The 27,036-nt window shown below is 34.9% G+C and overlaps 1 protein-coding gene across 3 annotated transcripts in view; it reads left to right on the top strand.

Annotated features, from left to right (window-relative positions):
• LOC115449721 (tyrosine kinase receptor Cad96Ca) overlaps positions 1-26,373 on the top strand; it is an 88,534-nt gene extending 62,161 nt beyond the window's left edge. For 2 of the 3 annotated variants that reach the window (XM_037440726.1, XM_037440725.1), the window contains exons 3-11: positions 3,253-3,476; positions 4,426-4,911; positions 7,142-7,249; positions 10,139-10,277; positions 16,953-17,104; positions 19,068-19,250; positions 22,331-22,470; positions 23,126-23,267; positions 25,208-26,373. In XM_037440726.1, coding sequence (XP_037296623.1) covers positions 3,253-3,476; positions 4,426-4,911; positions 7,142-7,249; positions 10,139-10,277; positions 16,953-17,104; positions 19,068-19,250; positions 22,331-22,470; positions 23,126-23,267; positions 25,208-25,432 — 1,799 coding nt within the window. In that variant the 3' untranslated portion in view covers positions 25,433-26,373. The remainder of the gene's footprint in view (positions 1-3,252; positions 3,477-4,425; positions 4,912-7,141; positions 7,250-10,138; positions 10,278-16,952; positions 17,105-19,067; positions 19,251-22,330; positions 22,471-23,125; positions 23,268-25,207) is intronic. The other variant, XM_037440727.1, reaches the window with a different exon arrangement.
• The last annotated feature ends 663 nt before the right edge of the window (positions 26,374-27,036 follow it).

The raw sequence follows: 27,036 nt of genomic DNA, 5'->3' as shown, positions 1-27,036 counted from the left end.
CGTAAAAACCGCTGAACTAATTTAGATGAAATTTGGTATACATTTATACCACGTCCGGGATCAACAAATAGTTTATTTTTATTCCAATAAGATACAATGGGATATTATTCAGCGAAAGGTCTTAAGTTATTAATAGAAATAATTACCAAGTTCTCAACAAATAGACATGTCGCAAAACCTTATAAGTAAAAGTTATGTTAAAATATATTAATTATCATAACATCATAAGAAATATTTTCGCATTGCGAGATCAGGCAAACAATTGTATGCTCGGTGTCATAAAATGCGTGCCTATATTGATCCTGGCTTATAGGAGTTGTAGTGGTGTGTGTGAGGGCGGGAAAGTCTCTATAAACTAATATCATCTGTGGAACCATTGTAGGCGGGATTGTCTGTACAGCGAAGGCAGAATTTGCTACATATATATCTATCGTAGGACCGATGGCCGCTGGAGCAGACGAGTCCTAGAGTGGAGACCGCGTCTCGGTAAGCGTAGCGTAGGACGACCTCCGACCCGCTGGTCCGACGATATTCGTAGGATCGCCGGTGGACGCTGGATGAGGAGAGCGGAGGACCGAACAGCGTGGCGCGCTTTAGGGGAGGCCTATGTTCAGCAGTGGACAGCTGTAGGCTGATGGTGATGATGATGATGATATATGTTAATCAACTGGCCTATTAAAATGTGTTGTTGTATTTATGATAACAATTAATCAGCAATTACTGTAATTGTTTATGTGTTAATGACAACCGGTGTTCATTAATGGTCTTGATTCAAGTATTAAAAATATTTCTTTATTGGTTGCACAGCGGATTTCCTTCGGCACAAAAAGTCACTAAAAACTTGAGAGATAATATCGTTTCCGTATTTAATTATATAGCAGCAAGGAAGAGGTAATTTTGGCATAACGTATGCCTGTACTGAGATGTATTTAGATTAATAGCAGGGTTCATTTGCCACCCACCCTAATTTTACTATGAGAAATATTTTTATATTTGAAACTAGTTGCTTATTTATATTATAAGACATTATGCTATAACTTCTTTAAACAAAATGTGCACGAGACAATATATTCGTAGTTTGACGGCGCTGTTATTTACTTAAGTAGCTTTCGCTCGCCTCTACGCGCACGTGAAAGTTTTTTCCTGGAATAAGTCAAAGAACCGTCTATTCTTCTGAGATCGACGTAATTTATTCCAAGTTCCAAGTCATAAATTTTAACTATGAATATAAATTATATATTATATAAAATTATTATTTCATTTATAACCCTGTAAAAGTAAAACATGTAGTATAAAAGTAAAATAGTTCGAAAAGTGAAAATCTAGAGATATCAGAAAACGCGGTACGCAATACCAAGTAGCTTTTCTTGCCAATAATATGAAACCATCCCTCCTCCATCCCATCCCTCTCAATAGTAGAGGAGGCTCACGCCCAACACTGGACATTATAGAATATAGGGCTGATATTATTGTAATATGAATACTTCCAAGGGTATTATAATATTTTTCGGTATCAATGTTTTATCCCCATAAAAGTTCACTTAAGTCCGCCCCTGTCTACAGCTCCGTCGTTACGGCTCCCCAATATGTCGCATATGCTACTGTCACGGTTTCCGGAAACATTTCTGTAGCCATTTTCAGCCCCGTTAATGTCCTTATGACACCGTTTTTCCCACTTTAAATTGATGATGATATATGATGTGACTATTTATGCAATTTTAATCTTTAAAAACCAAATTATAATGTTCAATTTTAAGATGCGTGTTAACTAGGCCCGGTTTTATGGTTCAGGTTAAGTACCTTTTTTTCCATGTGGAAAATGTTCTTGAATTCCCTCCTGCTACTGATAAGCAGAATATGCCGATTTTTACTAGCTAAAACCCTCATGTTGGTCTCTTAGTAAAGCTCCAGGACGTCAAGTTGAATACACCACATTCGCGTCGCGGATAGCACTGCTTCGGTGGAGAAATAAAAGCTAATAACTAAGTACTTATTACGGTTTTGTCTATTTGTGCATCAAAACAAGCGCTACCGAGCCCTCTTGTATTCCGGTTTGAACTATCATGTAAAGTTTATGAAACATTTGATATCTCAGGTTTCCGATCATAGTCAAAGGCATAATAATTCAAACTTGTGTGATATTGGTACTACCTCGTAGTAAACTTACTTATTTTTGACCTGATTAAGACGGTGAAAACACTTGGACTGCCTATAAGAAAAAATAATCAGGAACATTTCTTCGACACCCCAGACGCCCTTTCTTAAATCAACCGAAAATACAACATAAATCTGTATCGGATCAATCAATTAACAAATATTGTATCAAATATCTGGAAAAATAGCTGGAATTTATTTGATAAATATCTGAACTAAATGACAATCCGGATCTATGGAATAAATATATTATTATAACTAGCTTCTTCCTGCGAATCCGCCCGCCTGAATTTTTTTCCGGGATAAAAGTCCCACTTTATATGTTTCCGGAATAAATGCGTATAGCACTTAAGAGTAATGCAGCTTCCTATTTGTAAAACAATCTTTAATATCAGTCTCGTGGTTCTAGAGATTAACACCTACAAATCTACAACGAATAAACTATTTCTTTATAAAATTAGTATAGATTTTGCTGATACTAGAATATTTTTATCCGCCCGGATACCGACCACTGTACACAAGTTCTAAAACCCGCCATTGTAGCTCAAGTAAGTATAACCAGATAAGTCCCAAGTTCTATTACTATCCAAAAACTCGATTCTAAGATCAAAATATATCAGTAAAATCATCGATAGTAAAATATACTAGCAAAAGGGGTAATTTAGTGGAACAACTCTTCTTGTGACGCAATCTTATCTAATATAAATGAAAATGTTTGGATGTTTGTTACAAGTAAACACATCAAGTGATATACGGATTTGGATGAAATTTGACATACAAGGTAGATCATCTGGATTAACTTATAGACTTTTTATCCCTGTAATTTTGTGCCGAGGAAAATATTTGTTTGACATTCCTTTATTTATTTATTGTAAAAAAGCTTACAGACTTATAATACAATCGTGAACTATTTAAACGATATAACCTTCTTACAACTAGTTTCAAACATGATTTTATACAAATACATATTACCTAAACGTATCTCCCAAACCAAAATAAAAACTCAGCACTAAAAAAAGTACTAATAATTGAAAAATATAACTTCCCACAAATCTTGGCTTTGTAATACCTTGATAAAACTCAATTCTTCTGTTACAGCATCATCACAACAGCCGCCAGGATTCAACCTGCCCGCGATCGTCCACGTTGACCGCAACTGGTTCGTAAGGTCGAACGCTCCCAAGGGGTTCCCTGTTACCACAGCGTACACGACGAGCGACGAGCCTGTCACCTACGGGCTGGAGACCAATGGCCCCCCAGCACCGTTTGTCATTGACCCCCAGACAGGAGTCGTTACTGTTAATGACACGCTTACTGATAAGGTGAGATTACTGCAATAAGCGACTATAGCTTAGTTGAGTGTGGAACGAACTGCAAAGACGAATGTGCGTAGGTTCAAATCCCAAGGGCACGTTACTTTGACTTTTCTAAAATGATGTGTGTATTCTTTGTGAATTATCGCTTGATTTAACGGTGAAGAAAAAAAATGTGAGGAAAGCTGCATACCTGAGAAGTTCTCTATAAGAATTTTGAGGATGTATGAAGTCTACCCATCCGCACTAGGCCCGTGTGGTGGACTAAGGCCTAATCTCTTAATAGAAGAAGAGGCCCGTGCCTAGCAGTGGGACAGTATCTAGAGTATCTAGAGCTGATATAATTATATTGCAATTAAATGACGAGATAAGCATCTTGTTCGTCTGTTGGATAGCCCATAAACAGCAGTAACACACAACTTTGAATTAGAGAGTATTGAGTGGCACTTCTCTGTGCTTATCTTGAGATATTATATGATTAATTTCTAAGTAACTGCTAATTATATCATCTAAAGTCCATCACTATTTATACCACCGGTAGGTTCTATAGGTTTAGATTATCAAAGTAATCGCACATAGATATTGACAGAGAAAGTTTTAAAAAATAATCATGAACTTCTTATTGTAGTAAATAAATATCGTTTGCACAGTTTTATTAAAAAAACTGCCTATTTCTATTTGTTAAATATACAGCAAATAATAAAATTTTAAAAGCTGAATTCATATTCATCATGTAGTATGTTAATATTGCTTTTTCTTGAAATTGAGTTTACAACTCCAACCAACCAACCAAATAATAAACAATGCAATTATTTTCTTTATTTATATTATCAAGTATTAAATTATTGCAAGAAATCTAACTGATTTTGGATCGCTGACCTAAACTATTCTTTAACCTCAGTTTACTATAAGCCAAAATCAACACCAAACCATCCACTAACCTAGTTTATCATTACAGGAAAACCGTTCTTACTCGTTATGGGTAACGACTGTCGGCGGATCGATACCCCAACGCACAGAAGTCTACGCGACCATAACCGACACAAAAGGGAGAAGACCAGAAATACCTCGTCCTCCAGTGCAGGGATACTTCAACACCTACGATCCTATGCGGCTACAACCAAAAGATATTCCACCTCTATTAACCACCAAAGCAACTACTGTGTATGAAGAAATTACTGTACCTGAAACAACAGTCGGCACTACACTTAGCCCTCCGAAGCCACCTGAAGATAACCCTGAGATTGAGAATAAGGTCGCTGGAGATGACACCAATAAGAGTAGTGAGGCGAAAGAGGAGTCTATTAAGAATGGTGATGTGTCGCTCACGATGATCCCACTGGTCGCGATCGGGAGCCTTGTTGTCATTGTTATTGTCGTCATAATTTATGTATGGAAGAAGAACTATCCGCGCAAATCGGAAAAGAAGGATAAGGATGACATGGTGAGTAAGTTTTGAGTTGTTAACTTTAGGATAGCTCTATCTATTTTTAACCGACTTCAAAAAAAGGAGGAGGTTATCAATTCGAAGTGTTTTTTTTTTAATATAATGATAACCATATTCGTTGGTTGATTGGTGCATGATCACCGGTGATCACAAGAACAAAAGGTATTTAAAACTTCTTTAAGCCTGTTTTATAATGTTCAGGTAAAATTTACCCGCCAGTAAACGTATACGACGAGGAGAGATGTATATAGTGCTATTGTGTTTACTGTTTATGTGAGAGTTTGACTTTTTATTTGATCACCCTATATCATATTCGGCGTTTAGGGTTCACTCAGATACTGTAAAAAGGGTCTTAATCTAAGTTTAAATCCAAATTCAAAACAAACATAAACATCATGCATTCATTCCCAAAGAGGTCGGTGGAGGTGCAACTTTTCGCCAAGTATGTTCCGTCCATGATGTAATAGGGGGCCTTTTGCCATATCGGGCACAAATTCCAAACTCCGGACTAATACTGGGCAAAGAAACCCGGATATCATATAGCCCGACCCTAGATTCGAACCAGAAACCTCAGAACGGTGGTCGTATCACGCACACAATAAAAATACGCCACCGAGCCAGTCTGAGTCAAATTCTAAATATATAGTGAAAAAAGGCTACCTAAAACAATTGCACAATCTCAACTACAACAATTTTATACAAGTGGGTTTGAAGAATATGAAGTATTAATACTTGAACAAATTTCAATGAAGTATCAAAAATAGACGCCTATTAGATAATTGAGTGTAAAGCGATTGTCCATTAGCGTACGTGCGAAGTCGATAAAATTAGCGTTGCGACAATGTATGACAGAATAAATGGAACTAAAAGCACGTAATGCTATGTTTAAACTTATTACGTTGTTAAATGTTATCAGTAATGCAGTTTACGTCATTTTATAATAATATTAAATATTTTATTATCTCATCATCACATAAATGCTATTAAAGTACATACATGTATTAAAGAGAATGGCGCCTAATGTAGCCCTATGCTTCAAGTCTCCAAGCTCTCACCTCTTTGATATACAAAAACAGTAACAAATTTTGGATTCAAGGATACAGAATTGGAACTGGACAATGCGATTAATACGATAACACAAAGTTGTATACGTGTGCGTATACATTTTTAAAGAGCCTTAAAACAAATATCTTAGGTAATACAACATTTTAGGAAAGTATGATATAATATTTCGTCAGCTAAAGTTAAAATCATATTTTGAGGAGATCGTGACAGGTTCTTGGCATAAACACTTATAATTCTTTTGACTAGATACCTCTACAATATACTATAAATAATAAATACGTTGGCTCGAGTCGTTGACAAATTTTAATATTTTATGCTTCGGAATAAGGAAAATAAACATTTCAGTCGAGTTATAAATTATACAATACAAAGCTCTTTTGACGGACTAAAGAACGGAAAACAATATAGCGCCGCGCAGACGTAATCCACTTGGTCCCAAGAAACATTACACTGACAGCTGCTGAAGCCACTGTCCGTATTATAGAAAGGTTAGGGATGAAAGATATCTTCCCACAGTGCCATGTAACTTACGTAAGCTACTGCTGGGTTTTAAAACAGTAAATTGGCACAATGTAGCCAGTGTAACTATTGAACATAATAAGATTTAACATCTCACGTCTTAGGATGGCGAGCGCAGTAGAATACCCAACAATACTTTGTAATTCAAGGTGTTGGTGTTTCTACTGTTTATGAGCAGTCTTATTGCTTAGCATCAGGCGAATGGCAAGCTCGTTTCGTCATTAAAAAAAAAAAATAATAATAATTTATTTAGGACAGTAACAAGTATACAACGTTTCAAACATTGTAAAAAAAAAACAAGAAAAAACAATGAAACCAGTGTTTCTGTAGTTACTGCCTGCATAGGTGGTAGAGAACTGGGTATGACTATTTCACCCTTCCCCAAATTTATGATCATCTTAAGATTTACCTAGGGAATCCAAAAACAATAATCTAGCAACAAAAAGAGATAGCTATAACCTAACGTTTTTAATATAAGTACCTTAGGAAGTACCAAGTAGTCTTTATCTACGAAGGGGTTAGGCAGAGACGCAACTAGTAGACCCACTTGGTACTATATTTATTCCGTCCCATGGGAGGCCTATTGCCCATATCAGGCAAAAATAAATCAAACAAAAATGAACAATATCCGTATTGTCCACAGAGTAAGGATTCGAGTGGCATCGTCCTTCAAGACGCCTCACTCAACATGTGGGAGCGGCCGCGGGCCAACTCCAATCGTTACGAATGCTGGGACAACAACCACTTGCAGGTTAGCTGGGGGCTTTTAAATAAAGAGTGTACGCTGGTGGGCGACCTGGTGGTGATCATTAAAACGGACATATACAGACATATACAGACCTTTATGAACTAAGTCCTAATTGTGAAAACTTATAATTGGCCTTTTTTTTATTATGAATTCATATTGTATTACCTAGCTATAAGTTTTCCAAATAAATGAAAATAAAATAAAAAAAATAAGTCATTTGGAAAACCATCGCGAGGGGAAATTGGATTCATTAAGTCCCAAAACCACTGAGAAGGGAAATTGAGTTTTTTGGGTCGCCGTCAAAATCATATGAAAAATAATGTAAAACTATTTTAGGTCAGAATTGAGCCATGGATTTAAGCGGTTTTAGTTCGTCTCGACAACGTAAAAACATAAAACATACATGTAATTTTAACAGAAGAGAACGTCCAGGGGATGTAATCCGCACCTCTAATAATTCCAATCACTCATAACTTGGCTACTAGTACCAATAAACTGAACGTATCAACTTTTTACTTATAAAGCGTTCGCTATAACCCAGGCTCTGCGCATATATATACACACCTAGCTGTAACGGTAGATTTAAAAAAATATCGTTTTAAAAATACAATCTCATATCTCTGTGGTAGTAAAACTCATCTAAATGAAAATGTTTATTGAAGCCATAAAAAATATACATTATTTAGATTCAGTCAATTTCCCCGCCATGCTTATCACGGAGGTTTTGGGTTATTTTGGGAGGTCATATTCAACAATATAGGTTACTACCAAGCGGCAGGACTTTGAGAGCAACCCTAATAGGCACGAAATAAAGTCTATTTTTGTCTTATTTTTTTTTAAATCCCGAAAAGGCTACTAAGCTGCTGCCGGCAGCGCTTTGAGAGCTTATTAGGCGTTAAATAAAGTCTATTTTTGTCAATTCTTTTCTGACAGCTTGAAGCAAATAGGTTGATGTATTTGCCATAAAACTAACATGTGGCATAACATGTTTTAAGGTTATGAAAATACGAACCACAATAGGGTACCGGACTCATTTTTGTTCTTTACTTTTATCAAATATTTACATAATATAAATTATAACACAGAAGGAATATTTAAAATCCGGCAAAAAATCAACAAGTTATAAGTCTTTGAATTTCGGTGGAAGGGGTAATTAACAAGAAACAGAAAAGAGACGAAATATCCACATGTGACGTCATCGGGAATAACGACGCGTGCGAAAGAAAGAGATGAAGCGATATCCCCACATCGCGCCCACTTCTGCACATTACAATATTTTAAATATGAATTACTCGCTCATTTTTTAGCCAATTTTTATGCAGTTTTCGCAGCAGTGCTTCTTTTTCGTATTATTAACCATTATATATAGAATAATGGACAAAATCAAGCATAGGACGGTCCCCTATTTTCGGCATTATTACAAAAAAAAATCCTACTTAACTAGGGTAGCGGAAAATAGATAAAAATAAAAGATGGTAAGCGGAGTGGGGTTCAGATAGCGTTGACTGACAAGAGATGATCATTCCTTGCCAGTTGACACAATTTTGTCGGCCTATTTGTACCGGATACACAAACTAATCCCGGTGACACACTCACGCCTCTACGGTGGGTTTTAACACCTTGTGTATGGTGGTGGCTATCCGAGCCGATATACAATATATCTTACCACTAGCTGTGAATTTCACTGGATCCAGACAAGACAAATAATTATTGTATTGTGTGAAATTTCCCACAAAATACAAGGAAAGAGGATTGTGATAGATACACAGGCGGCTTGAGGGTGAACCGGGCAACCACCCTGGGTCTGGCGCTTACAAGAATCTCGCGCGGTGCCTAAGGGACCTTTTTTTACGATTTACCAAAGAAAATTTTAAAACCAGGGATATTTTTCCTCGCGTCGTTTTTTTTTTAAAGTTAAGGCTGTCACTGTCTACATAAGCTCATCTCCTATTACATCATTCGACATAAACACGGCGAAATGTGGGTGTTAGGTGTACCTGTGCCCACACTCTAGCGATCAAAGAAGTTTATTTCATGTAAACATAATTACATAGCTACATACTGTTACTATATTAGTCTTTGAAAGGCTCAAAGCTCAAAGGGTTAATTCGTTATTCATGAAATGATTATTTCACGTAAAAAAATATCGACAGTAATATTTCGTAGTTTGCATACACGTGGAGAAAAATTGTGAATAATTTGTTATCATATAATTAGGCTTACGCCGACCCGTTTTTCTGAAGGGCTAAGTAGAGTTAGACTACTGCTTCAGTGGTCTATTGACATGATTTCCTATTACATCAAAGTAATGAAGTATAAAAAAATGTTAAGCTACAAAAAAGTATTTCGCGGCAGGTAGCGGCTTGGTTGTTGCCCTTACTATAACGTGGGTCGTCAGCTTATCTACTTTCGGAGGCAGTAAAAAATATTTCCTTTTACACTCAAGAATTCTTACAAAAAACAAAATTATTATAAGACTTCTATAACACAACAAAATTACTTAAAAATTTGCGACACACCCCGACTTCGCACGAGTGTAGGTCATTAATTCATCTAAAAAGACGCTCCCCGCTACTTTTCCTTATAGTTTACAGGGCGTGTGAACACGCACTCTACTATAAATAACATCGGCGAAAGGGCTTGAATCATCCTGCAACACCCCTGCTCAAAAGGTGATAGGGTGCGTCTACGTGGATGAAATGACGTATAGCACTCATTATGTATGGCCAGACGACTTCTAGTGTTCTGAAAGCTACCAAACTTCAAAGGTTATCTAGACTAATTTGTCTATTACGTAAAAATTACATTGAAATCGCTTCAGCCGCTTTGAAGTCCATAGGAAACCTATATACAGATAGATGACACCTATTTTAATTTCTCATTACCTTCCAGCTGTCCGAAGAGACTTCGATCACGAAAGAAGAGCCGCAGGATGAGTGGGAGTTCCCCAGGCATCGGCTGAGGATATTCAACATAGTCGGAGAAGGTGCCTTCGGCCAAGTGTGGCGCGCACAAGCCATCGATATTGATGGTAAACTGATCTCATTACTTACAAACTCTTCTGACTTCTTGTTATTCCTTTTAAGATTATAAAGGTGAAAGTTTGTGAAAATCTTTGGATGTTTGCTAGAAGTAAACGTATATACAGGGTAATTTTGACATTCAATTAATAAAACCACATAATCGTTTTTCCCTCTGCTAAAATTATACCAAAAATCATCCAACTAATATTTTTACCAAAAATCCCAGCTTTGAGTTACTAATTTTTTGATAATTTTGTACTTTAGTGCGAATATGCTGGTGCGCGAGTGTATTTCAGAATAAAAATGTGTGGCCACTGCGAAGAATTCTTTAAGTAGTAGTAGTGGCATTAGAGTTTAAAATTAAAATTACTTTTTATTGATATTTGTTTTGTTCGCAATTCACACGTTTTTACTCAGAAAATAAGTATAGATACATAATAAAATACAAACACGAATGAAAGCCTCGTCCATTATTGGAAAGTCAGTCAAAAATAATACGCAAGTAATTTTAAACATCAGACAATGTCACTAACCACAGAAAAGTAAACGCTGCGTGAAGCCTCACATCCCAAGTCAACAATAATTACTTATAATTTGAGGCATCGAAACCTGAATATTATTCTTATCTTTCTTTATCAACAGAACGGTTGTTCATGATGAAAAAGTATCGAACTGAATTACCTTAAATAAATTTGGATACCAAACTTATTAATAAAGTATTTTTATTAAAATAAATTAGTAATATTTTGTTAGAATAAATTGTAATAAGTTAGCTAAACACATATTACATGTTTTTCATTGAATTCTTATTTATCACAGTGCTCGCGTTTGCAACTAATGCCTTGCTAACCGTAGAAAGAACGTCCCATGATAGGGGTAGAGACCAAAGAGCATTACAATACTAAGGAAAGGAGAGACTATCGCTATACAGCCTTACGTATAAACATGCTTAAGCGTAAAGAGGTGCTTAAGAATTGCTTAAATAGCTGTCAAAAACATCACCGGTTCCTAGTTTAAACCTTATTAAGAGGCAGGATAGCGGGTTTTGACTAACAGCTGATTGAGGAAATTTGTGTTTTAACTAAACATGGTTTTGCGACATTTTTATAAGTAAGACTATTTGAGATGTAATCTAGTTTTAAACACAAATACTAAACAGAAAACAGAAAAAAATACAAATTTACCGAACCCACGGGATCGAACCCGAGCCCTCAGCACAAAACCGCAATACAAAATAAGAACTATGCTAAAATTAATACACACCTTTTTAAATTTAGCAATTGTGTCAGACGTAATAACAAAATGATATTTACACCCAATAAAACTGCATTATTATAAAAGAAATTCCTGACATATATAACAAATTGCCAAAACCAATACGAGATTTGAAAGACATTAGTGACTAAAAAATAAATTATTTAAATTTTTGCATGACAAATGTTGTTACTATTTGAACGATTATCTTGATGATGTTAATGTATAGAATGTATTCTGTCTTCTCTAGAATGTTAAATTGTTGTGTGCTATTATTGCGGGTCATAGCTGTAATATAAATGTATAACACCTTAATCCTACCTGTGTATCACAATAAATATAATTTGAATTTAAAAAACGTCACCAATCATTTATCATCAAAACAAAATCACAGATACAGACAATATTACCAAAATCTACTACGAACTTAAAATGCGCAAATATTTTCACCTTGATAGGAACAGATTAATTCAGTTCAGTAATAGACTCCCGAGGGGATGGTGATTACTTAATCAAAACGTGATGGGTTCGTCCTAAACGGAAGCCACTTCAAAACTTAATACCGGGGATTATTCCTCCTCTTGGGCTTTCTTTACCTCCAATCAACTTCTTTTAACTATCGCCTGTCTTTTCCGTTTTATAATTTCGGTTCAAGTCTTTAAATTTTATTTGATTCCTGGATTTTAGATTAGTAATAACGGTTAATTTTCTTTTTATATCGAGTCTTTAAGATTTTAAGGAAATAAAACCTACTTTTTATAAATTTGGAAAACACTATCGTGAGAACTGGCTTTGTTGTTGTGTTTTTTACAGAAAGAAATCTTTTAGATGCATAGTTATTGATCCATGCCATTCTACCCATCCAGCCATATTATAAGTCCTCTATCTGGTTATGGTCACTTGCCAACAGGCGCACATTGCTTACTTTCTACTTTAAAAATAACCATAAATAAAACAAATGTTTTATGGGCAGTCGTATCGCTTACCATCGGGTGAACGGCAGGCTCGTCTCGTCATTCAAAGCAATAAAAAAAATCGATAGTGGAATATCAAAACAACCATAAATATATCATATAGATGTTAGAAATGCAAATAACGAAAAGGTTCATTTTATCATAATTATAGTCTCGTCACTTTACATACGTGAAAAGTATTTTCCCGTCTAAAAGCATCTTAATATAAAAATAAATTGCTAAATGTAAATTTTGGTTTCTTGACTCTGCTGTAAAGTCGATGTTCGTTCCTCACCGTCGATATTGTAACACGTGTGGTATGTGTATTTCTAGTATACTTTGATTACGTCTGGAATTTAGTTAGTTAACAAACTCTTTAGTTTTATAAATCAGTATAGATACCTACTGGTGGTAGGTCTCTCATATGTGAGTCGGCCTGGACAAGTACCAACGCAATGTCTGTTTCTGCCGCCAAGCAGCAGTTTGTAGTCACTGTTGTGTTCCGGTTTGAAGAACATTGTAGCCAGTGTAACAACTGAATATAATAAGGCTTAACATCTCATGTCTCTAGTCTAAACTTGTCCGCAAAATGCATTATGCCAGTCCCGAAGCTATTTTACGACCAGTGCTTGGAGACATAAAATGAGTTCGTCACGTCTCCTCGACGCGGCACCAATACAGATCGTAAAATACAATGTACTTCCAATGGAAATATTTTAAGATTACGCCAAAAGTAATACTTTAGCAATGTTAGAGGGATAAACAGTTATTAATTAGGCTCATGACTATTTTAAGGGATCAGTATCACCAAAGGAATTTGGATCACTTTGTTGTCCGTCTGTCTGTCAAAACCCTTTCCTCAGGGATGCGTAGAGGTATCAAGTTGATTATTATATGAAATACTCACATCTAAGGTCTCTCAACTATGAACAAATCAACCTTACAAGTCGGCACGGCAAAGTGACCCTACAGTACCTGATGGAAAGTAGAGTGGGTTCCTATAATGTCGACTGACGAGAAATGATTACCCCTCGACAGTCGACACAATTATGCCGGTCTGTTGGGGCCAGATATACACACGCTGATCCCGGAACGCGAGACATACGTGGGCCACTGTGGCGGGTTTTAACACCTCGTGAACGATATTTGCTATCCGGGATATAAAATATATCGTACCATGAGCATAAAATTAAAAGCTATGATTGTTTATATCGCATATTTCACAATATCACAAATTAATCAAAACCTATAGTGTAACTATCTACTACTTCTCTACTTATACTATTCTTCTTCTTCCCGTTGACCTGGAATCATAAAATTTCGCAAGAAACAGTGTCATACAGCATATGTGTAGGAAAAATATGATAATTTCGTATATATTTTAATAAAAAAAGGTAGTTTGAATGGAATCCTCAGTGCGAGAATCCAACTCGCACTCGTTTGGTCGTTTAAAAGTTTATCTGCCAACCCACATTAAGCTAACATAGTGGATTGAAGTCTAAACTCACAATAGTAATGAAGCCGCACCGATTATACAGAAAAAAAAGTAAAAAAAAAAGTTTTGTTTTGTCTTATTATTTTTCTCGTACATTGTTACTTATCGACTAAATTCAAGAATACTTCAATATTACTTCAATTTGAATATTTACAGAAATATCCCTAAAAAATTAAATTCATTCGACAATAGACCAATGACATATAAGTTACATGTGAATATTTTAAAAAATATCTCTAATAAAATTATTTCTTTTCAAACTTCGACAAAAATCAACCATTTTGATTTGATTGCATTTAAAAAAGTATGAAACCCAGAACGGTAATTAAAAGTTAGAGACATTTTTGCGCTTGATTAGTTTAGACAGACCTAACATTGAAATCAAATGATCGTCTGCAAAGTTTCCACTGCACCCCATTAATCATGCAAGTTTGACTTTGATTGTTTAATTTTGAGAATAATTAATGTATGTGGTACGGCTATGGTCATGATTGACACAAGCGCCGTGTGTAGCTTATATGCACATTTCAATTTGCTCCTTATGTAGCAGGTCGTAGGGGTGGTTATTACATTCTGCAGCTCGAATACAAACATGCATATTTTTCAGAGTTGAATGCATCTTTACATGCTAAATAAACTTAGGTTCAATGGAAAAATCCAATTTGACATTTCATAGTAACAATGTTTTAATTCACACTCGATTACTTCACTTATTTTTATTTTATTTTCATTATAACTCATAAGGTACAGAGAGAGGCAACAGATTAAATTTTAATCAGAGATACATTCATAAGAGACATGTTATAAATCTGACATCCATTTCCTACATTTTGAATTGCTTTGAATAACGAGACGTGTTTGCTTTTCGTCTAATGGTAAACAATAAGACCGCCCATAAACAGTAGAAACACCATCCAACACCTTTAATTACAAAGTATTGTTTGGTATTCCATTGCTCTCGCCATCCTGAGACATGAAATGTTAAGTCTTATTATGTCCAGTAGTTATAAAAATAATATTATATACTTGCCCACTGCTGAGCACGGGCCTCCTCTACTACTGAGAGGGTTTAGGCCTTAGTCCACCACGCTGGCCTAGTGCGGATTGGTAGACTTCACATACCCTCGAAATTCCTATAGAGAACTTCCCAGGTATGCAGGTTTCCTCACGATGTTTTCCTTCACCGTTAAAGCAAGCGATAATTCAAAAAGAATACACATATAATTTTTTAGAAAAATCAGAGGTGTGTGCCCTTGGGATTTGAACCTGCGGACATTCGTCTCGGCAGTCCGTTCCACAACCAACTAGGCTATCGCCGCTAGTAGTCGCCAGTAGTTACACTGGCTAAAATATCCTTCAAACCGGAACACAACAGTGACTACATATTGCTGCTTGGCGGCAGAAATAGACATTGCGGTGGTACCTTTCCAGGCGGATTCTCACATACGAGAGACCTACCACCATTACTGTACACATGATTCTATTTAGATAGCTTCATAATAAAAAATCATTGCAAATTTACTTTAATATATATCTACGTAATTTCATAAAAATTTAAGCTCGGTTTCATTGCTTTTCCTTAAGCTTTAATGAAACCATAGCGTCGACCAATATTCAAATCGCTATCCCTTAAGTTATTTCTTGTCCTTCCCTAGAGAATACGTTTTTCATTATAAAATACTTTTACCGATTAATAATTATCTGAATATTTGGATATAAAATTATTTACATATATTTTATCTTACTCATATTACAAATGCGAAGGTATGTGATATTCCTTCGATGTTTGTATGTTTTTGTTAGAAGTAAACTCAGAAACAGCTGCACGGATTCGGATAACATTTGACACTCCAGTAGATCATATCCTGAATTATCCCGAAAAATACAAAGCGGGACGAGCAAAAGCGAATATTATAATAAATATCGAAATAATGATTATAATTAATATGGATCCGTCGAAGTAGCATTTTATAAAGCAGAAATTCTAAATATAAACCGGACGTGTGCATGTTGAATTCTCGCGCTGAAGTTTCCATTAAAACTAGCTTTTTTTATTAAAGTAAATACGAGATTAACAGATTTTTATTAGCGGCGATAGCCTAGTTGGTTGTGGAACGGACTGCCGAGACGAATGTTCGTAGGTTCAAAACCCAAGGGCGCACACCTCTGATTTTTCTAAAACAATATGTCTGTATTCTTTGTGAGTTTTCGCTTGCTTTAACGGTGAGAAAACATCGTGAGGAAACCTACATACCTGAGAAGTTCTTTATAGGAATTTTGAGGGTATGTGAAGTCTACCAATCCGCACGCCTAGTGCGGATTGGTAGACTTCGATGATGCTTTGGTTATTCTCAATTAAGGCTTTACTAAGATAACAGTAAATCCAAAAGCATTGAGCATCAATAATCAATATTGTTTAATGTACCAAGAACCCATTCATGCTGACAGGAAACGGAAGGATTTCTGTACAAGAGATATCGCCCAATTATCTATATATTGTTTACCTGAACAGTGTTCACAAGTCGCATCTTGCAAAATACTCAAGAATGAGTCCCTGAATATGCTGTTTCGTTACATATAATGTAGCGTATTTGAATGTAATTCTTTTTGTTAGTAGTCTATGTTATTCTTATTCTTAGTTACATACAAATTCCAATTTCGGTCTTTTTGTTTCAGTAAAAATAAAATACGTAATATTGGTTGAGGCTCGGGCCGCGTGAAAAGATTTTCCGGGATAAAAATCTTGGTTTATAATTTCTCGGGATAAAAAAGTAACCTATAGAACTCCAGAGTAAAGTAACTGTCTATTAGTGAAAAAAAAATCAAAATCAGTTCAGTAGTTTCTGACATTAGTGCGTTCAAACAAATAGACAAACTCTTCAGCTTTAGATATTAGTAAACATTACGTTCATCATATCCTTATAAATTAGGCTATTCAGCAATTATTTCTTACTTTTTTGTTCACATCATTTTATTTTCAGGTAAAAAAGGCGAACAAACAGTTGCTGTGAAAACGCTCAAAGAAAACGCATCGGAGAAAGAGAAAACAGATTTAATACAAGAGCTACTTGTGATGAAGAACTTAGGATCACATCCCAACGTGGTTAGACTTATAGGATGCTGTACTGACAAAGTGAGTCAAATATTTTATTTATTTATAAAAATATGGATGACTTACAGATATAAAAACATTAATACCATAACAATTGGAATAAAAACCAGTAATAAGTATTCACATTTCACATTAGAAATATTATAATGAAAGATGAGCACTCAAATGCTGGAGCTCATGAAACAATTTGCAATTATAACTCTAGAAATATAAAATAGAAAAAGTAAAGTACTAAATAGAAGAATTTACCCATAAAAATTCATGTTTGTTTACGTGATCAAACGAACGAAAGTCGCAGACATAGCCCAGAGGATTGGGAAGCTAAAGTTGCGGTGTGCAGGGTACATAGATCGTAGAACTGACGTCAGCTGAGACAGTCTTCATGATCACAGGGCGGACTGAGGTGTCAGTCGTCCAAACTCATAGTTACAATATCTATCTACATTTTACAAAAGTCTCCGAAACGTCGACAGAAAATTAAAATATAAAATACCGCGATAATATCCGAAATTGTTTCATTTCGAGGGAAAACAATAGTTTTAAATATCGTCTCTTCATGTCAGAAACAGTGAGAACGTACGAAAATTTATCTTGATTGGGTAAGGGTCTATACCGTACTAAAAAGTGTTAACAATGGACTCCCAAACAATGGGCCCACTATCTCTTGATACAGAAAATTTATCTCGACTTATATTAATTTGTCAAGTGCACTTAAAGTGTAAAGATCCATTTTAAAGGTCTATTTATTGCAACCATTTTTCATTACATATTCCATGATGTGATAGGGAACGAGCCTATCGCTATATCTTTTATGTAGAAATTCTAACACTGGATAAATCAGGTGTGCATTTTTTTACTTTTAAATACGGGGACGACAAAGTGATAAGTGGAGGAGGGTCCAAGTAGTTTCGACTGATGACAGTTGATTACCTGTCGCTAGTCGACACAACTATGTCGGTCTGTTTTAAACCGGAAATTTTACTTAGATCTTGATTTTCTGATGATGATGACATGATGTGCTGCCACTAATTCCTCCAACAAGGCGATAAATATAATCTAGCTAATATCTTGTTAGTTATTTTATTATTAACTAGTTGACCCGACAGACGTTGTCCTGTCTTAACTATGTATGCACGCGTGCACTCTGTCGATCGCTGACAGTTATTTCAAACAATTGACAGTTAAAATAATGAAATCGGCCCAGCCGTTCACGCGTGATGGCGTGACCAAGGGAAATAGGGATTCATTTTTTATATATATAGTTAACAATTACAACACTACTGCTATTAATATTTTATTTCGGCTGAAAGTGATTGGATGGCGAGCCTTTTTATGACGAGATATAAAATGGATGATAGTCCAGACCTGTCCATATGTCCGAGGTTTGATAGGTATTTACTATTTGGTATATACATTGTTATTGACAGTGATTAGACCAGGATATGAACTCCTGGGTTCAGTCTTTAAGTCAGGCATTTTTAGTAAAGAATCCACAAATTATTTTGGTGCCGGTTTGAAGAAAATAGTAACTATAGTAATAACTTTATTACGCATTATGAGACTTAATATTGAGCGTCGTCGCAAAATTACGAACAACGTTCAGTTTCACACAGAAGTTTATAATTGAAAGTTATGGGACCATTTGCTTTTATGTTTTTTTTTCACACCAAAGTGACCCCACTGCACCTGATGGTAAATGGAGTGGGGTCCAATAGAACGTCGACTGACGAGAGATGATTACCCCACGGCAGTCGACACAATCATGCCGGCCTGTTGGCACCCGATATACACAGGCTGATCCCGAAACGCGACACACTTACGCGGGCCACTATGGCGGGTTTTTACACCTTGTATACGATGATCGATATCCGAGCGGATATAAAAAATATCCTACCACCAACAAAATGTTGCAACTGTTTATAAGTTGTAGCGCTTGCCACAATACTATAAAAAAATAACCTTGAAACTACTCTTTCCATTCCAGGAACCAACGCTAGTTATAATGGAATTCGTCAGTCTCGGCAAACTGCAGCAGTTCTTACGAGATTCCAGAGCTGAGCGTCATTACGGCAACACGCATGGGGGTAGTCAGTTCCTCACCTCAAGAGACCTGACACATTTCGCTTACCAAGTCGCTAGGGGCATGGACTTCCTCAGTTCCAAAGGGGTAAGTTGGTTTAATATCACTGATAAGGTATTTGTTTTTGTTATTATTATTATCGGACTCCGCAGTCAACATCGGGGGAAACTGCAAATGGGATACGGAACGTTTTTGCATACATGAAGTAAGCAAAAACGTTTTTGGAAAGGTAACTTCACTCAGACCCCAAATTTGCACAAGAGTTATCCGGTATGCTTCTTCCTACCCATTTAGGGATAAAATTCGCGTCGTCCAAAGATTTATTTGCCATTGTTTCCAGAACAAAACCCTTTCATTTTCAAACTTCCCTCATAAATTTATATTCCACGCTCGACTTACCAAGTACAATGGATAATCTTTAAGATTTTAATTACATAATACCCTAAGAAAAAGAACATTGGTAGTCAAAATTTTGTACTTTTTGTCTATAAAATTGCGGCAATATCCGGTCGTTTATTTTCGCTATAAAAGCAGTCAAAACTTATTCAAATATTCAATTATAATCACATATAGAAACAGTCAACCACATAAGTAGCTGAACAAATTCAAAACTTCAAATCGCTGATACACATACGGGTTCTCACCAATATAATTATTTTCTTCACAATAATAAAATAAAAGAGGTTATTTTAGTTCATACAAAGACAAAAAAAAAATTGACTAAATTAACGTGTACAGGCGATTTGAAATTTTGAATTTGGTTCAGCTACTTTCTGGCTAACTGTAGAACAAACTATAGTTTGTTATTTAAAAAAAAAAAAATAATTAAAAACTATAGTTTTTTATTGTTTTATTAAATATACTATATAAAATTTTACATCTGTTCAATATGTTTAATGGCTATAGTCTTATCTCACCACTCCTCTTGCATAGTAATTACCATTTTCTTCCCTAACCACCACCATGTACATAGTGAAGACGAGAACGGGGCGGGAGTTGTGGGGGAGGGTGTTCTAGAAACCTCTTTGCCCAAAGACCTCACCAGGTACAGGCCTTTATTAAATTCGGCGACCTATATTTTGCTACCGCAGCTGTTCCAGAAGAAAATAAGATACGCCAATGCTCACCTTGGAGACACAAATTAACTTTAATTAAATAGATATGCATCAATTTGTCACCGTAAAAGATAAAGTCGTCAAGCCGTCCATCAGCCGAAAATGTTTAATGAAACTGTAATTGTTTTCCTGTTCTATCTTGACAATAACCTTGACATTTTTATGAACTTAAACATTTGATAGACGGTATAAATTTGTTAAGGGTGTGTTCAAAATTATTTTTTATTAATTTAGTGGCAATGGTGGTGTACAGTTCCATGTACCAACATTGGTTGAAAAATTTAAAAAAATACGTTATTACACTGAGATTTTGGATGTTAAGAATTTGCATGAATTACAATGGTTAAAATGTCGCAATCCGAAACGCAAGAACTTGGTACTGTTTTACGGTAGAAAAAAACTACCAGTACGTCGTTTATTGCGTGCATAATTCTAATGCATGTTCATTCATCCATTGCCGTTATGTTTAATTACTTGACATTCCATTGTTGCATTTTTTCCATCATTGTTACAGTTTTTATTGAGTTGTATTTACCTATGACGTTTAAGCACAAGGTCACTTATGTATAAACGAGAAAAAAATATTTACTTTTATAAGTACTTATAAACAATAGGATTTTTTATATTTATATATTTTTTTGTAAGTATATACAAATCAATATTGCGAAGAGCGAGCTGCTCGCCTCATACAACAAGTGGATTCTCTATTAACACTAGCACTGTAACTATGAGTTACGAGGTACTTCGTGACATTGAACTTAACTCGTCATCTTGAGACATTCATGTTACCAATGTTGAGACATAGATGCCGTTTTTTCATCCGTGTTCAAATAAAGTTAACGGTCTTTTTACACTGGACGAACACCGAGCGCTTTCGCCTCACCGTGAATTCTCTTATAATTTGCCAGTCTTATAAGAGCCTTCATTTTACTTGACTAGGGCTGAAAGAAGGCCTTAATGCTAAGGTATTGGCTGTGTCGAGCGTAGATGGTAAATGTTACCATCAAGTAACAATCTAATTATCCAGCAATAATATTAGATGTTGAGTCTCAATATCGCCATATGAAGTATAGAGAATAGTGACCACTCACCATTAAGAAACAAACTCTATCGTCCATGAATATCGTTCGTTGGAAAAATGAATTAAATTCATCTAAAAATATATTTTTATAATTTTTAATCAAATTAACATAGAAATAACTACTTTCTGAGCCTTAAATTGTTCGATGTAACTTTTGTAAAAACAAATGATTGAGATAAAAAAATTTAGCACGACTTGACAGAAACGTTTTTATCTCCGAGTTTTTTACTTTTATAACTTGAGAACTCAATTAGCATTAGGTATTAGCATCAGTTTTATAAATTGATAATACGAAAATGTTTAAATAACTGAGAAAATTTTGTGTTGAAAATAAATATTAAATTCAATATTATTACCAATATTCTCTTTATTTTAAAGGTATTTTTTTCATTTTAACAAATATATTCTTTAATTAAAAACATACATATAAAAATATAAAAAAATTAATGACCCTCCGATGGCGAAGCTCAAAACCCAGGCCACCGGCAGTTAGGGATTCAAAGTGAGAAATCTCCTCACAATGCGCGCCGTGTTCAGCAACACTGCCTTTTGCAACTGGCCTCCGACCCTACGGCCAATTGAGAGCCTTCTGAAGATGTTGTTCCAGGCTCTTTGGTCATCAACCCATCTGTAGTAACGACAAACGGGACAATAATTGTAATTACAATATTGGTTATAGTGTGACAATTATTACCTGTATTATTAAAGGCGGGTCGTGCGAATTAAACCAGATCCTTACTGTAACATGGTTGAAAATGCATAACGTACATGTGGGATAGGTTCCGTTGAAGGTGAGAATATTATTTTAGATATCAAATCTCTCAACTAGCAAACAAAAAATATTTTTTTGATGACTGCCACAAATTAACAATTTTGAAATAGGTCATTATTTTATTAAGAGTGCGACATATGAAACCATTGTACATATCGTCTAGTGTAATCGGTATTTGTAATAATATACTTTTTTCCAGATAATCCACAGAGACTTAGCTGCCAGGAATGTCCTTATTACGGAAGAGAGGACGTGCAAGGTGGCCGACTTCGGGTTCGCGAGAGACGTGGCTGGCACCCACGTTTACGAGAGAAAGAGTGATGGACGTCTTCCTATAAGGTATGCACATTTACATATTAAGATTTCACCTTCGTCCCAGAAGAGGAAGGTAGAAATGAAACTATTTACTGCAATTCCAGTGAACAATGACAGTAGCATGCATTTTTATGACTACGAGCAGTGGACTTCCAGAGTTTGGGAACCCTGATGCCAATTTTTTTCCCACACTTTGCTTAATAAAGACGGGCCTATCAAGTTTTTTTTCGAATTATTATAACACACGAATAAACCTATTGTTAAGATATAAAACTTTTATCATTAATCGTTATCTTATAATAGGTAGACTTGACAAATACTACATTTATAGATATTATAAAACAAAGTTCCCAAACGTTGTCTGCGTCTAAGTAATCGATTTTTATCCGACTTCAAAAAAAGGAGGAGGTTAGCACAAAATCTACCGAACGGATTTTTGTACGGTATTTACTAAAATATAGTGTAATTATTGAGAAAAGTTTAGGTTCATTATACATTACGGTTTTATGTAAATTGACTGAAATATAACGATTATTGTTGAAGAGGTCGCGTGGTTGTACAAAATCTCGTGGGTCAGGATTAACGCGGGAAAAACTTTGTGACACACTAATTTCCACGCGGGCGAAGACGCGGGCATAAATAGTACAATATATTATAATTAATGGTTTGTCAATTTCAGATGGATGGCGCCGGAGTCTCTATACGACGATATATTTAGTGTTAAATCAGACATTTGGAGTTTTGGTGTTCTATTATGGGAGATAGTCACTCTTGGTTCAACGCCGTATCCTGGATTATCTGCTGGCGACGTCATGAGAAAGGTAATTAAAATGACAAATGCTAATTTATAAGGTAACGGGACCTTTGAAGGCCCACCTCATTTTAATATCATCATAGAATCGTATCACGAAAAATATAAAGAAAAATCTTTAATTAAATTGCAACATATCATTACATATTATAAAATGAAAAAAATAAAACAAGTAACAAAAAAATATGCCCTTAGTATTGCATCTTGGATCAGTATTTAATTAAATATAATATCAAACTCTCACAATAGGGTACTTGCCTACTTCCCTAAAAATCCCTGGTATAATAAATTAGTTATAATGCTTTGAAATTTGGTAGAAGAATTCCTGTCAAATAACAATAATAGCAAACCGTGACGTCTCTGAGTGTCACTGGCCCATAACGCGGCGTGCGTGAGAAAAGGATAGAGCGAGACGAGAGATATACTACGTCCCCAATTTTGCTCGCAACAATATTTCAAGTATAAACTGCTTTTTTTCAAACCAGTTTTGATGTTGATTTCATAAGAGAATTTCTGTTTTCATATTATTTTCTATTATATATAAAAAAAATTACAACATCTAACATAGGAAATTACCTTCTTTGTTTTGAATCAAGTAAACAGAAACTTATTGCTTCTTGACTCGTTAAAATCATTTCATTCGTTTCAGTGATTAGAGATAAAAAGGGTTATAAATGAATACCGACTTTTTAGTAATTTATTTAATTTATCTCTGACTCCTGAAAATGTTGCAAACGAAGTCAATGACATGCAAAAAGGATCAATACAAATTAATGGACCAATTAAAATGCTGTTAATCAATTTTATACACTTAATAAACAAATACATTAATTTTAATTATTACTCTCGAATTGAGAATACTATTTTGATAACTGCGGGTTTTAGTTTTCGAACTTGATTTGTGAAGTTGCTTTATTGAAATAGAAGTAAATGTGAAATTATTACAAAGTAATTAATCGTTGCAGCTGGTTATTAAATATCGGTTTTATTTATATTTTATTAACATTATTAAATTAAAAACTCTTGAATGCCCTTTTAAACTGTCCTATATAATTGTAATATTTTAAAAACCATTTGGCGACGATAGCCTAGTTGGGTGTGGAACGGACTGTGGAGACGAATGTCCACAGGTTCAAAAACTTGAATGAATGAAACTTTGTGAATTATCGCTTGCTTAAACGGTGAAGGAAAACATCGTGAGGAAACCTGCATACCTGAGAAGTTCTCTATAGCAATTTTGAGGGTGTGTGAAGTCTGCCAATCCGCACTAGGCCAGCGTGGTGAACTAAGGCCCAATCCCTCTCAGTAATACAGGAGGCCCGTGCCCAGCAGTGAGACAGTATATTATAATACAGGGCTGATGATGAAAAATCATTTAATCTTATTTCTATATTAAAAATATGATTATGAATATGAATTAAGAAAACTTTTTGAATGTTGTTTAATTTAATCGATGGTATAACTGGTAAATAAATTGTTTACAAAGTTCAAAGCAATTAATTCGGAATGACTGACGTTCGTGGTTCATTTGTATGGTCGTTCATTGAATTGTTTTCTGTTTTACGCAAATGAGGTGGTGCATTTCAATTGTGGTAAAAAACATAGCTTGTTTTTATTTGTCAGATAATAGCTATCGGACAAAAAACTATGATTTTATTTTCTATAGAAAGCCAGAAATATAACAAAGAGTTCACCGAATAATCATAGTTATCGGAAAATTTAAAAATCGGTCCTTAAGACCTGTTACGGGATATCTGAGTAAACTTCAATCATTGAAAATACGGGACCAATTAATACAAAAATCAACCTCAAATAAATGGTAAACAAAAGAGCAATTATATTCAGAATTAACTGGCGGATGACATTTCCATTTCCTTGATCATTGTGAATCAGACCCTATTCATACAGCCATAAAATGACAAATCAAAAAACAAATATTTTTTCCACCAGGTCCGCGAAGGTCACCGTCTAGAGAAGCCGGAGCACTGTCGTCGCGAACTATACAACATCATGTATTATTGCTGGGAAGCTGAGCCATCAGCAAGACCGGACTTCAAAGAGGTAGTGTCAATGCTGGAACGACTGCTTTGCACGGAGATGGACTACATAGAACTGGAAAGGTTCCCAGATCACTCGTATTATAATGTACAACATCTGGATGGGGAGAAACTATAGTTAAATATTGTAGTCATTTTTATACGCAAATAAATGGGAATCACTAGAAATTATAGTTATAAAGAGACTAATTTTCGCTCGTAGCTTCGCCCGCGTGAAGTTTTCCGGGATATTTTTTTCTGACTTACTTGATGTATCGTTATATTATGACAAAATTACACATAATCATTATAAATTGTAACCTATGTGTTATTCTAATGTATAACCAATATTACTGTAAAGTTTCATCCTAATCCGTTTAGTAGTTTTTTCGTGAAAGAGGAACAAACATACATCCATACAACCACCCTTACAAACTTTCGCATTTATAATATTAGTAGGATAACACTGTTTTACTTTTTATAAAAAAATCTAGTTATAGTATTTCTTAACGTTGACGTGCATCCGAAAAGTAGTGCAAACACAGAAGTATAACTTAATTATTATTATATTTCCGTTTAAGAACAACATATAATTTATATATGATATTTTTAAATAGTTAAACAGATAATTTATAGTGATTCACATTTACTTTAATATATAAATATAAGGGTGTTCATGTACTAAGAACCAAACAGCTATTTATCCGTCCGTCTATACCAAACATTCCAATATGCATGAGGACAGTTACAAATTGGAATTTTAAAATTTATTTTACGGTTGATACCCGTAAGGCCCTAATTTGCTTGCTTCCCGTTTAATTCTTGCTAACCATATCAACGCTCGAAATATAATTATATCTAAGCGACAAATATACCCAAAGTTATATATATCACTGGAATAGTAAAATATTTCAGCGTCGTTGTATAGGTTTCGTAGCCCTAGAACAGTTTTCATATTAATATATTTATTTAATGATTTCTTATGTTTACGCGAATGTTAGACATTGAAATAAAACTAAAAACTATTTAACATAATAATAATAAATAAGTAAGGAGAAAATAATAATATAAAAAACCGCGATAAAATCCGTTAAATAGTTTTAGTTTTATTTCAATATATTTATTGTTACACTGCAAATAGTTTGATATTCTTTTTTACTATAATCAAACTTTGCACGCTCTACTGGAGTTTACTATTTGGCGCTTAGATATAATTAACTTTCAAATGTCGATATAGTAAAAGCATCGTCTAAATATTTATTATGAGGCATATTACATCTAAACATGCTTATAGAATCAAGTATATTGTTTACTTAAATTATTGAGATATGACATGAACAAAACAGTGGCTTAATGGGAACTTTGGAAGAAGCATGCTTTTAGTAGCATATACGTGTATAAACCAAAAATATTACATATGCTCTGTACTTTGTTTTAAAATAATTTTCTAATTTATAACGACTCTACATTCCAAATGGCTGTTTTAAAAATAATTTTTACTTTCACATTCTTCCCCAATGTTTATATTGTATAAATACATTTATATTTTATTTAGTGCAATGTGTAAATATTTAACGTTGTAAGTTTGCACAGTCCTTTAAATACTTTAAGCACTGCGCAGACGTCGTCAAATTGTTGCCAAACACTACCATGACACACTAATATGGTTCATTTGCTAACGTTACTCTTTCAACAGAGTGTAGTGCTTCTCAAACACTTTGAAACCGTTTGCGTGACGCCTAA

Source organism: Manduca sexta, chromosome 20 (assembly GCF_014839805.1).
Source record: "Manduca sexta isolate Smith_Timp_Sample1 chromosome 20, JHU_Msex_v1.0, whole genome shotgun sequence".
Classification (NCBI taxonomy): Eukaryota; Metazoa; Arthropoda; class Insecta; order Lepidoptera; family Sphingidae; genus Manduca; species Manduca sexta.
The sequence above is the reverse complement of the archived record's forward strand: the minus strand, read 5'-3'. Positions and strand labels throughout refer to the sequence as shown.